This window comes from Prenolepis imparis, unplaced genomic scaffold (assembly GCF_030444845.1).
Source record: "Prenolepis imparis isolate NDT839.2.m4 unplaced genomic scaffold, iyPreImpa1.0 SCAF_10, whole genome shotgun sequence".
NCBI lineage: Eukaryota > Metazoa > Arthropoda > Insecta > Hymenoptera > Formicidae > Prenolepis > Prenolepis imparis.
Window position 1 is genome coordinate 6,881,743 of NW_028141168.1, and position 13,749 is coordinate 6,895,491.

The 13,749-nt window shown below is 40.6% G+C and overlaps 1 protein-coding gene and 1 pseudogene across 7 annotated transcripts in view; one reads left to right on the forward strand and one right to left on the reverse strand.

The window, feature by feature from the left end:
- Beta-spec (spectrin beta chain) overlaps positions 1–13,749 on the reverse strand; it is a 38,611-nt gene that overhangs the window by 7,049 nt on the left and 17,813 nt on the right. For 2 of the 7 annotated variants that reach the window (XM_083048171.1, XM_083048170.1), the window contains exons 2-9: positions 11,182–11,370; positions 4,638–10,544; positions 4,373–4,464; positions 4,184–4,288; positions 3,808–3,950; positions 3,669–3,721; positions 3,026–3,082; positions 1,715–1,822 (exon numbers count right to left, since the gene is read on the reverse strand). In XM_083048171.1, coding sequence (XP_082904297.1) covers positions 1,715–1,822; positions 3,026–3,082; positions 3,669–3,721; positions 3,808–3,950; positions 4,184–4,288; positions 4,373–4,464; positions 4,638–10,544; positions 11,182–11,317 — 6,601 coding nt within the window. In that variant the 5' untranslated portion in view covers positions 11,318–11,370. The remainder of the gene's footprint in view (positions 1–1,714; positions 1,823–3,025; positions 3,083–3,668; positions 3,722–3,807; positions 3,951–4,183; positions 4,289–4,372; positions 4,465–4,637; positions 10,545–11,181; positions 11,371–13,749) is intronic. The other 5 variants (XM_083048176.1, XM_083048173.1, XM_083048177.1 and 2 more) reach the window with 3 other exon arrangements.
- Positions 125–1,561, forward strand: LOC145942098 (peroxiredoxin pseudogene; annotated as a pseudogene).

Below are 13,749 nucleotides of genomic sequence, written 5' to 3' on the forward strand. Positions count from 1 at the left end.
TTTGTCACACGAGAAAGTGTCATTATTTATTTTCCGCGACGGAATAAATATATAATTCTGACGTTTTAAAAATAGTGAAGTCGCGTGACAACGAATAAAAACAATATCGATCGTAAAAAGTTTCGTACAATAGTTACGATTTGCAGTGTAATTTGCAGTGTAATTTCCACGAGACACACGATGGTCTCGAAAAATACTCCAATACGATCATGATGAATGTAAAAAAAATAATACGTTCGGGATGAACTCGTGTTGCACGGAAAGATGGGAAACCCCGCGGGAAACTACACCGGAAATACGATTGATACCAGCGGTGTCACGACCCGCGCCACCCTGGTCGAGTGTCGCGATAATTGATTTGAAGATACAAGATCTATCGTCGGACCATTTCTCGGGAAAGTACTTAGTACTTCTCTTCTACCCTTTGGACTTCTCGTTTGTATGTCCCATCGAGCTCATTCAATTTAGCGACCGCATCGCCGAATTTCACCATATTAGTATGAATTTTATCGTCTTCTCGCTATTAAACATTTTTTAATATTGTCAAAGTGCTTTGATAAAATGTAAAAAAAAATTTCGTACAAAATAGAGTTTATTATTAATTTCTTTGACAAAATGTTTGTAACAAAAATTTTTTTTTTCATATAAAATAGTCTACTATTAATTTTATTTTTTTAAGTTTCTCTGCAATCATCTTGAATTAATTTCAGAAGTGAGAACTTTGACAAATGTGACTTTCTTACAAAATCTGTCGAAATAAATTAATTTTTTTTATATTACTACTCGTCTTCAATAATACAGATTGGTAAAATATAGCGAACTCTCTATGAATTATATAAATAATTTGATCAATTAATAAAGTCCATTCTCGAAAATGTGGCATATATGCAAATTTAATTGTATATGCATTTCTACTAATACAAAATAATTAAAAAAAAATTTGGACATGAATGACACATAAAAAAACTAGTTTATTAAATAAAAATTAATCTCATATTTTATTATTTTGATTTAATTCTTATATTTTATTATAGACTCGGAGGTGGTAGCTGTTTCAACGGATTCCAAATTTTCGCACTTTGCCTGGGCGACGACGCCGCGGAAACAAGGGGGCTTGGGTGAAATAAAAATTCCCTTGCTCTCCGACAAGAATCATCGGATAACAAAGGATTATGGTGTGTTGAACGAAAAACACGGGGTAGCGTACAGAGCTCTATTCATTATAGATGAACAAGGAATCGTACGTCACGTAACAATAAACGACGACGATTTACCGCGATTGGTGGACGAGGTTCTGCGGGTCATAAGAGCTTGTCGTTTTGTGGATGAACACGGAAGTGCGTGTCCCTTTGGATCCTTACAAACGAAAACTGCTTCCGGAGAAAAGCCGAATTATTTCAACACGAATTAATCCCGAAAAATATCAACTGCATCTGAGATATTTCTCATTCGTAAATTAAAGATGTAGTCTCCCATTAATTATGCAATTAATTATTTCAGTATGAATTAATCCCGATCAAAAGTATCAATTACAGCCTTACATTCTGAAATATTTCTTCATTATTAAAAATAAATTAAATAGACGTAGCCTCTCATTAATTATGCAATTTGCCTTGACTGCTTATGTAAGACAATCGCGAGGAAAAAATTATTAATAAACGATATTTTATAATGTATGTATATGTAATTTGTGAGATCATCATTGAACACTTACTTGTCGGTGTGCGAGGAATACCATGCGACGGAGTTTTCGCAGAGGTTGGCGCGACAGGAATCCCTTCTCCTTCCCGGAAAGACAGTTGGCTAGGTTTTTGTGCATGCACTACACCACACCAATCACAAAATCATGCTATATATATTATATATATATATATATATATATATATATATATTATTCTTAGATGTACGTCGCGTGATATAAATACCTTACGTATATACTCAACATAGTTATAGTCAATTATATCAATTATTATGATTAATAACGCGAAAACATTCCTTATGGAAGAGTCGCGCTGCTGAGAAAAACAAAATAAAATTTATCGCGAAAATTATTCCATGATAATCATTAATCATGAATTTTCTATATATGTATAATTCTATATATAATTTAAAATGTAAAATATATAATATATATAATTTTATTATTAATATATTTTTTAAATAAATATATTAATATATTTCTATATTATATAAAAGAAATATATATATATATTCATAAATAATTAAATATTATATTTATATTTTTATAATGGTATATTTGCGTCCAAATATTAAATAATAGAACACAGAGTTGTGCTTCTATATTTATAGAATGACGGCGATTCCGATACGCTTATCTTCCAATAAGGTATTTAAGCATTTTATCGTCTATATAAGTCAACACATAATCATGCATGAATGAGGAATACGATAGCTTAAATAAGTACCTACCAAATCAGCGATGCGAATGAAATGATTTTTAACAGAGCATATAGTACGACCAAAAATAGTACCAATAATAATATAGATAATAATGTATAAAATTATACTGTTATAAGTATGTATATCGTTTCTCGTGTACATATAGGTACGTCGATTAAATATTATCTATATTATTAGAAATATTTAGTAAATTATGAAACATATGTTTGATATATCAGTTTGTGACAAATGACGAGAAGAACATCTCGGGGTAGTAACAGCCAACACCTGGTAGAGAAAAAATTAATAAAAGCATATAAATGTGACGATTTGTGCGGGCGAGAGCGATAGGTGCGCTGAAAGATATAAGATCATTGTAACATATGTGACTTGTGATACTTTATGTGAATCTGCGATGTGAAGAGCGAAGCAATTATAATATAAGTATTGGATCCATCATCCGTTTATCCATCCGTCACCAATTTGATGAAAGATTATAGGAACCACCAGGTAAGATCACATTATAATTTCGAGACAGAAGTCGGAGGAAATTAAGATGTACTTAAATATATATGTAATAGCGTTTTAATCTGCACAAGTTTTACACGCCTCAAGTAACACTCACCTTCCTTGGGCTTGTCCTGAGGCTGTGGTGTACGTGTAGAAGCCTTGCGATGTGCCACTGTGGTTCGTGCATTTCCGTGCCGCATTAGGGTGCAAGAAAGGGGATGAGAGATGGACCGACGGATTTTATATGATCGGAATAGATTTTTTTGGATCGCGCGGAGATAGGAGAAGGCAAAAATAAACGTGCTGTTAGCGATATCACACATGCTTATCCAAACAAACCTAGTAATGCTAATTGCCAGAGTTAAACTTTACTCTGAAGAAGCAAGATTCTTTGCTGTACCGATTATATTAGTCATACCAAAAAGAACAAACTGTTATATAAACCAAACTCGATTTGCTTTTCTTCTCTTCAATTTCTCTCTTTCGGTTATACAAAATTAATTACTACCATCTTGCAATCGTTACTACGCCAAATCAACAAAAGTTTTTACGAATACAACCCCATTAGAAAAGCACTCGACATTACATTCTCAAATATAATGTACGTATATTAAATACCGATTATTATTCATCAATACCAATAGCATCTTCAAACGGAAATCGTAAGACGAATTAGCAGATACGATAAGTACCGAGAAGAGTTATATAGTATCGATTAGTATTAACCCAAGAAACATATTTATTAAGTGCAATCATACCGTGTCCCTCGTCTTCAGCGCGTTCTCCGCTTGTTGCTCCGTCAGTTTCGGCTCTGTGACAAAGAAAAAATTTTTTTTAATGATAATCATGATCGCATCGCATCGTGTGTAATCGCGATAAAATATCTACATATCTTACCTTTCACTGAGTGGTTCGTCTGGACTAGTTACGGGTGTTGCCTTGGCCAAACGTGAGGCCTCCGCTGCTGCCGCCTCTTCCTTCTTGCGTCTTTCCTCTTCTTCCCTCTCTTGCTCCCGTCGCTTTAGCTCTTTCAGTTCGAACTGCATTAAAAGAGAGAAACATTATTTATTTTCAAAACCGTAATATTCATAATTCGTATTATAATCATTTTATAATATTGTGATATAATTAATTTAATTTTGTAATAATGTGTGTGTGTGTGTGTGTGATATAATTTTTATATTAATATAATATTAATATAATCATTTTACAGCATTTTCAGATTTTTTATTACAATATTATTTAGAAATGACTGTATGTGATGATTACTTACAGTGGTAAGTCGGTGCAAGGCACTAAATCTTTCTTCTTGCGCAGCTGCCGATTTTTCAAAAGCTTCATGTTTCTTGATCAAATTTTCAACTTCGTCGATAGTATGCTGTGGAAAGAACATTTTTTTAAAGAGACGTGCTGGATTAAGAATTCAGATTTTACGTTCGCGTACGATAATAATTATACTTACTCCGAGCTCCTGGCTCATAAGATATGGTTCTTGAGCGATTAACCATGCTTCAGCGACCGCTGCATCTCGAGCGAACTGATAGACTTCCAAAACTGTGGCACAAAAAAATAAACAAGTATTAATTAAACGCACATACAGTATATTTATAATTTCCGAAATATTAGATATTCTATAGATACGCGTAATTTTCCCAATAATATTAATGAAAAGATATCAAATACAAAATTGAAATATATTATTTTCGAGTAGCAAGTACAAAACTTACTGAGCTGCAAATTTTCCCAACGTTCCTCCCATCGATGTAAAAGCGCGTTCCTGTGATCGGTCAACGCTGCCAGTTTCTCCTTTATCTGCGCGCTAGCGTAATGGTTCCTGGCTAGCAAGTCTTTCCCGAGATTGATGCACGCCATTAGATTATCCTCCCTGGCATCGATCTCCGCCTTCAAACTCTGATGGTTGTTCATCAATAATTCAACGCCGGCGACGTCGCGCGGCTTCTCAGACGTGTTCATTTGACGCACCACGTCGTCCATCCAGATCATCAGGGTCCTGACCATATTGAAGAATCTGAAGAGGTCGCCGGTGTCCTCCAGTTTGGTTCGTCTGCCCTCGCACAGCGATTGCAAGTTGTTCCACGCCGCCACGACTTCGGCCTCGCGATTCGTGATCTCTCGCGCTTTGTCCCCGGCGTAGCTCGCCTGCAGCTTGGCGGATTCCTCCTCGATCTGCGTCACTTGGCTCTGCAACGTGGACAGATCCTGGATAAAATTGGTGTGCTTACGTTGGAGGGCGGACACCGAGCCGGCGTCACGACCCAATTCGTCGGACATGGCGTTCTGTTTCTCCAGGATTCTGCCGAGGACGTCCTTGCAGTCGTGGAAGAACTTGTGCAGCTCGCGACTGGCCACCAGCATCTGCGTACGAGTCTCGATCAATTCCAGAAGATCTTGCCAGACCTCGTTCAAGCCGTCCTTCCACTCGGCGATCGTCGCCGCGTCGGAGTGTCCGGTAGCGATCAGGGAATCGGCGATTCCGTTCACGGCTTCCACCCTCTCGGAACCGATGGCCTCGGTGTCGCGCGCAAACTCCTTGAATCTCTCCCACAGCAGGGTCACGTGGTCGTAATCCTGGCCCAATTCGTGACTGCCGGCGACCAGTTCGCGCTCCTGGATCCACTGCTCGAGATCGTCGACCTCGCGGTTCAACATGAATAATTGGAGCGCCTCGTCCAGTTTGGCGCGTCGTTCGCCCGCCAGATCCTTCAAGCCGGCATAGAGTTTGTCCGCCTGCGACTGCTTCACGGCGATCTGATCGGCCAAGGGATGCTGATCGTTTATGAGCTGCCGAGCGGTCTCGCCAAGCTGACGAATCGTTTCCGCGTAATCCTCGACCGCGTGTTCCAGAGACTCGTGCTTCTTCATCAGATTCTGGGCGGAGATCTCATCCTTGCCGCGATCCTCGACCATCATGTACAGCTCCTGCTCGCTCATCCACGACTCGGCTTCGGTGGCGTCGAAGAAGTACTGCTGCGCCTTCTCGTTCTGCAGCAGATTCCTGTTCCTATCGTCGACCGCGTCCTTCAGCTCGCGCCACTTCTCCGTTAATTCGGATATCAACTTCTGGAACTCGGGACTGTCCTCGTGTCCCTCGTCGATCAGCTTCTGCCCGTTATTGCACACTAGATTGATCCTGGGTTCGTGGTTGTCGATCTCCGTACGCAGCGACTGATTCTTCTTCTTCAGCATATGAACGTTGAATAAGGAATTTCCGTACTCGCTGCTGGTCGCCTGCGGCATCTTCTCCGCGATCCATAGTTTCTCGTCCTCGACGTCGCGTCGGAATTGGAAGGCTTCCTTCTTCTTCTCGAGATGCCGCTGACGATCGGTGAGCGGCGCCTTAAGCTGCGCGAATCTCTGGGCGACTTTCTCCTTCTTGCACTTGATCTCCTCCATCTTGTCGTCCGGCACGGTGCGCTGCAAATGTTCCGCCTGCTTGTCGAGCTCGGTGACTTGTTTCGCTTTCACCGCCATTTGCGTTTCGATCATCTGTTGCTTCTGCATCAGTATGTTTACGGAAGCCAGATCAGAGCCGGTGTCGGTGCTCTCTATCTGCTTCTCCAACTCGTTCATCCAGGAGTCGATGTCGTCGCAGGTCTGATGTATCAATACTTCGCGATTCGCATCGAACAATCGTTCACCCTTATCGTGAGTCGTGGTCTCCAGCTCCACAAATTGATCCGCCAATTCGACTACCTTCGGCTTGATAATCTCGGCCAAGTCTGGTTTCTGTTGAATCAATTCGTCCGCGGCTTGCTGCAATTGCTGCAAACGATCTTTGTTGCTCGCGATCTCCGCCTCGAACGCCTGATGACGAGTCCATTTGCTGTGAATAGTCTTCGCGCTTCTGTATGTCTCGTCCTGAGCAGTGATATGTTTCTCCTGCACCCATTCGCCGAGTTCCTCGCAATCTTGCAGGAACATCTGTAGCTGCAGCTGATCCTTGAGTTTCTCCATAAGTATATTAGCCTTCTCGCGATTAACTCGGCGACGCTCGTTGATATTTTCGGCCTTCTTCTTCACTTTATCGGCGGCGAAGTGTCCCTCGTCAACCAAACGTCCGGCAAATTGCACAACTGAATTGATCTTCTCGTCATTGGCGTCCATAGTAGTCATGAAAGCTTCGTGTCGCTTGATCAAGTGCTCCGCTTGCTCGAAGTTTGTCGGAGTCTCGTCCTTGGCGAGGATGTGCTCCTGTTGCGACAGAAGCACCTCCGCTTGACGCGCGTCCCGATCGAACACTTGCAAATTCAGAGAATTAGATAGCAAGTTCTGACGATTCACCCACATCTGATGTAGCTCCTCCCAGCCCATCTTCAGCGCGTTCAGTCTTTCCCGCAGGAACATGTATTGCGTGTCGCCGTCGCCGGCCTCCGTCGTCAGTCGCTCACCGTACTCCATCATCTTCTGGTAGTCGTCGGTATAATTGTCGATCTCCTCCTTGATGTTCTGATGCTGTGTGAGTAGCTTCTCGGCATCGGTGAGACTGGTCGGCGTGTCCTCGCTGGCGACGTCGGTCTGGGTTTTCGTGAGCCACGTTTGGAAGTGATCGAGATCACGCAGGAACCGGTGCAAATCTCCGGCCTCTTCGAGCTTGGCGTCGCGTTCCTTCAACATCTGCGTCAGCTGCTCCCAAATCAGGTGGATCTGCGCGATTCTGTCGCGTATCATAGCCGCCTCCTCCGGATGTTCTTTCTGTATGGCCTCCGCTTCCTTCTCCAGGGCGTCTAATTTGGCCTGAATGGCCGCCAGATCGCGTTCCATACCGCTCAGTCTGCGCTGCAGTGTCATCACGCCGGTCAGATCCATCTCCAAGCTATCGGTCTGCTGCAGGATTCGCTTCTTGTCCTCGATCCACGACACGGTCTCGCGACACTCGATGTGGAATGTCTGTACGCCATGTGCGGAATTCAACTCTTCGCGTTTACCCTCCGCCTTCTCGCGCAGTTCGGCCCATTTCTGATTGAGCTCGTTCTGTCGCGCGATTATCTGCTCCGAGTTCGGATGCTCGACGTGCAGCAATTGCCTGGCCAGCTGATTAACCACGGCAACGCGAGACGCGTTTGCATTCATCTCTTTCTCGAAGCCGTTGTAACGGTGCTTCATGATCTCGACATCTTCGATGTCCTTGGCGGGCACCATCGTATCCAGCATCCTGTTCTTCTCGCCGATCCATTGCTCGACTCCATCAGTCTCGCTGAATACCTTGTACAACGACAGGGCGTCCAAGAGTCTTTGCTTACGCAATTTAGCCAGCTCGAGAAGCTCTTTATACCTGTTATCTATCGAGGTCAGTCTTTCGATGACTTCCGGTGACTTCGCGTCCTGCTCGCCTAGCGTGGACGCCTGCTGATGAAGTTGCTCGATAGTCGTGGCAGAATTCTTGAGTTCATCCGTCACGTCCTTGTGCTTTTTCAGTAACGACTGCACATTCGCCTCGTCTCTACCGACGTCTTCCGAGGAGACGAGCCGTAAGGTATCCAACATCCAAATATCGATGTCGTCCGCGTCCGCAAAGAGCTGGTGATAGTCGACAGCCTCTTCGAGTCGTTTTCTCCTGAAAGCTGCCAGATCCAGTAGATGATTCCACATGCCGAGAATTTCTTGGAGTCTCTCTTGAATACGATCCGAGCCGAAATGCTGCTGCCGAACTAGTTCGTCGCCAACGGCAGCAACCGACATCAACTGCGGCTCGTGTGACTGTATTTCATTCTCCAACGCCTTGTGCTTGGACAGTAGTAGATTAATAGTCGTCAGATCGTGACCAATGTCACCCGTAGATACAATCTGCTCCTTCTCTTTTATCCAATTCTCCTCGTCGGCCATGTCCCAATAGAATTGCCAAAGTTTTCGGGATTCCTCAAGCCTTGTACGACGCTCGATCGCAAGCCGCACCAGTTCGGCGTACGCGTTCTCCAGTTGCTGTACACGTTCGACGATGATGGCCGGGTCGCAAGGTCGATAGCCTTCTCCGTGTTCCAAGAATCTCTGACTCTGTTGGACGACGGCCTTGACTCTCTCGCCTAGCACATTGATGTCCGCCTCGACGAGAGAGTGCTTCTGCAGCAGGTCCTCCACGCCCATCAGGTGTTTGCCGTAATCGTCCGTCAACAGTCGCATCTTGATTTCCTCCATGCTGTCCAGAATGTACAACTTCTCCTGGAAGTTTTGTTGCAGCTGCAGCGACAGCTCCAGCCGCATCCGCCTAGCGCGTAGGAGTTCTAGAAGATAGTTCCACAAACGCAGCACGTTGTCCTTACGAGCATTGATACGCTCGATATCGTGATAATTCTCCGCCTCGAGCTCCTGCGAGACCGCCATGACAGCCTGCACGCGCTCCTCGTAGGCGAAGATGTCGGTTTCTATAGCTTCATGCTTCTTGGCGGCGGCTTCCACGGCGGCGAGATCAAAGCCGAAGTTGTCCTGCGACACCAGTCGTTGATTCTCGGACAACCATGTCTCGCGCATGCTGGCCTTCCGATTGAATCTAGCCGCCAATTGCTCCAGCTTCTCTTGCCGGATCAATTCCTCGCGTAAGGCCAACTCTCGTTCGTGCTCCGCCTTTTCCAGTCTCTCCCAGGCCTTGTTGATGTCGGATATCATCTTACCCTCCTTCGGCGTGTAAGGCTTCTGATTGTTCGCGCGCATCTTCGATTGCAGAGTAAAAAGCAGTACTTCGAGATTACCCTTCTCCACGAATTTAGGCGGTTTCTCCACGGTGCGATAATTCGAGAATTGCGAGAGCTGCGACTGGACCCCGACCAGGGAATTCGCGAATCTGCGATCGCCAAGCGCTTCTATCGTCGCTTCGATCCAGCGCAACAGATCGCTGGTCAGGCTCTCGTACTCGTGTATCATACGGTCGTTCTCCATCGCGATGCCGACCACTTTGCCGATCCTCTTACCTTGCACCGTCTCCTGCTTCATCTTTGAGAAGTAATGATAATATGTAACGACATACGTTATGATGGATTTCTCATCAGGATGGTCGACGAAGATGTCCTCAGCGTCCAGGAGTTTCGTGAGACCGAGTTTGTCCTCCGCGACGTTGAATGCATTGTTGAGATTGTAGATCGCGTTCGACTTGGACAGCTTGTCGAAATGGATCAAATCCGGACGGTGCTTATGAATGATCGCGTTGAACGCCAGACCGTCTCGCCACGACGTCGTGAAGTTCCTTACGTTCACGTTGTGGTAACCGGCGGTCTTCATCTGACACCACAGCAATAACGCGTCCTTGGCGGACTTAGTCTCCTGATTGTCCGTCTCCTCGATCGTAATATCCTGGATCTGGAATCGCAGAATGATCGTCCAGATGAGACCCAGACTCAGACGCGGATTCCCGTCGACGATGTCGTGAGAACCCATGTTCTCCAGATGTACTCTTTGCTCGCGCAAGAATTGCAGGGCCTTGTCCACATTCTCCAGGCAATGGATGCGCATCTTGCCCTTGGTGGGACGCGGTAAACGCTCGCCCGATAGGATCTCCAGGAGTCTTATCAGCATCTTGCCGTCCCGCAGATCGACGTAGAGATCGCCGATCCGGCACGAACATCGAACCAAGTGGGAGTTGACCCATTTCTGGAAAGTCTTCTTTTGCACTAATTCACGCTCACCTGACGAAGAAAATTACACATGTGTTTGAGCGATCCTAATAAATTCTTAACAAATTTAGATCAATGTATATTTTAATTAATTAAGATATATTGTATAAACTTAATTAAAGTTAACAATATTAATTTAAGATAGACATAAATTATGTAGGGACACTTTGTTCAATAATATAATAATCGAATTAATTAAATTAATTAAACGATAGGCTTGAAGTAATTAATGTGAAGTTTCTTCACCTCGAAGATCAAACACAACTTTATCATAATTCATCTTTAAAAAAAAATTCTAGTACAAATAATCAATATTTATTTCTAATTCAATAAATTATTAATAATTATTAATAATAATAATTTAAACGAATATATATATATATATGTATATTGACCACTCTCGGTCCAGGCTAAAAAGCAACTGCTCGAGAAGTCGAGTTCTTGAATTCGTAAAGTAATTATCAAGAGGATGCGGTTGATTGATATCTCATGGCAAACATACATTTTCACTAATGTATGCATATTTTACCATTTTTATTACAAAATAATATTATGAAAAAGTAGAACTCTGCTGTATTTGCTTTATAGAATCGATAAAGGACAGAGATTACACTGTGAGGACGAAAAAAGAATTAACAAAATCGCATACCAGCTAACGCCTTGATACGTGAGCGTTCGAAAAGTCTCGAACTCGAGTTTCCCCCATCGTATTCGTACTCGTCGACAATCTCTTGTTGCAACGTGGGGTCCCATCCCCCGCGCACCACCGAGATATCGGTCGTCATTTTGTCAATCGGACCAACAGCTCACTTCTGTCTAACCCTTAAAAAGGGTGTACCTGAAACAGCATCAAACAAAGTGATTAATTTGAGCGAACAATTAAAAAAAAATTTGCGACATTATATAAATGTCTCTTGTCAATATAACCACTATTATATTATCATATATATAAATATAAAAGTGCAGTTTCTTCCATTTAATAAAACACTTAGAAATAATAAGTTATATAAGAAATTAAAGTTATATAAAAAAGAGAGAAAGAATTAATGTATTAAGTATCTAGATAAATTTTATTTTTTTTAATAGAAATAATATGTAACATTTTTTCATATGTATTTTAATAATGACTCGAGATAAATTTGATAATATATAATACAAGATTGTTAGAGATTCATCTAATCTTAAAAAAGTAATATATTATTAATTATTATATATTAAAAATTAATATACATATACATATTATATTATATTATCTATTATTCGATATTACTTCTAAATATTACTTCTAAAGTAATATAATATGATATATTATGAATTTTCAAATTTTCAAAGTCAATTTTATCGAAAATAAAACGAAAAAAATTTATTCTGCATTTTCAACTTATTTATTTATTTTTTTTTTATCTAGAATTAATACTTTCTGATTGTACTACCAGTTACGGGAGACATTCTGTAAGAATATATAATACAGAAAATATTTAACGTTGAATATGTATAGATCTTCAACCACAGGTCATAAACATGGTACCACGCATAAAATAAACGGACACAATAATCATAAAAATTTCTTCCTTCTACCCACGCATAATACAATAGTAGTAAGCAACATGATGCAGAACGTGTCTTTAGTAAACTCTATGTCTAGTCAGCTCGTTGTCGCGTCAATTTTTTACGTACAGATAAGAGAGAATGGCAAAGTAATCTTATCTTCTTTTTATATGCACGTGCAATTATTTTCTCCCTTCTTTCGAAAAACGCTTAATAACGCTAAATAAATAATACAGAAACTTTAGATAGGATTAAATGTTATACGACACTGTTCGATAGTGCAATGTGATTGGCATATAACCATGTGATTGCATATATACATAACGTTTATAGATTTTTTAATTCTTTTTCGATAAATTTTTATCGATATATCCAAACTGCTAAAAATGTCAAAACTTCAATGGCGTATTATTTGAACAATATAAAATTGACTTTTTTCTAATAAAAGTTTTACTGAATGCATATACCATTTCTATATATTTTTTTTAATTTTTGCTTTCAAATATAAAAATTTTGACATATGAAATAAAGATTAATTGGTTTTTTATTTCCATTTACAAAGAGTTTAATTTGACAGAAATTGTTTATTTCGTTCGATTATAAAGCAAAAATTATTAAGGGCTTGATAATTTCGTTAAGAAAAAAATTTTAGAACAAAAAAATATACTCTAAAACTTTTGCACGTTTTTTAAAAACAGTCTGCGTTATAAAAGCCTTACAGTATATAAGCATAGTTATTTTTCACTCCACAAAGATTATATTTGTGATATCAAAAAGTAAATACTGATAAATCCGTTTGAAAACGAATTGCAATAAATAAACTTTAGCACCTGATTTATGAATTTATCATACAATAAATCTGATATGTCAGACATAATCTCTCTATTATTAGAACACATTTAATGAAATGTATTTCCTTAAACATATATAAATTACATATAGGATATAGGGAATGTTTGTATTAAACAACCGTTTCTAACATTTTCCATACATTCCTATATATTAAATTATTTTTTCTTGATTATCAAAAAGAAAAAAAATTATTTTAAGCGAAAATTCATCTCTGTTTCCTTCGATTTTCATCCAATATTCATGTGTCCCTCAAATTTGTCCTCACCGCACTGATTAATTAATTGCATCGCTGTTATCATCGTCAAGTTTGCAGGGTCACCAAATATCAAGAAAATCGTGTGCAAACTGTTAACGAGCTACTCATCGAATATACCCGATTCTATATATACATATATGTGTTCATTTAATAAAACGTTATATATGCTTGCCTCCGCGTGGGAGACGCAACGCCTCGCGCTCACTACACTACGATTACATCACGCGAATGATGTCACACATGCGAAATACACATATCGCAACGGCGTCGCATCGAATGTCCTGTAAAAAGGTGAATAACGGGAGGCTAAGAGCACACTGTGACATTGGCGTAATGTCGACTCTTGCAAAATATTGTGATAAAATTATTGCATTCGCATTATGTTATATATACTACACAGAGAGAATTTTCTCTTAGAATTTACCCTGAAAATCAATGGTAATCATGGAACAATACGATATGGAAAGAATTTTATGAGAGTTTCTCTGATTAATATTTATCATAATAAAAAGTAATATCTATCACAATAAAATATTTTAAAATTTTATTAAAAGTATAATA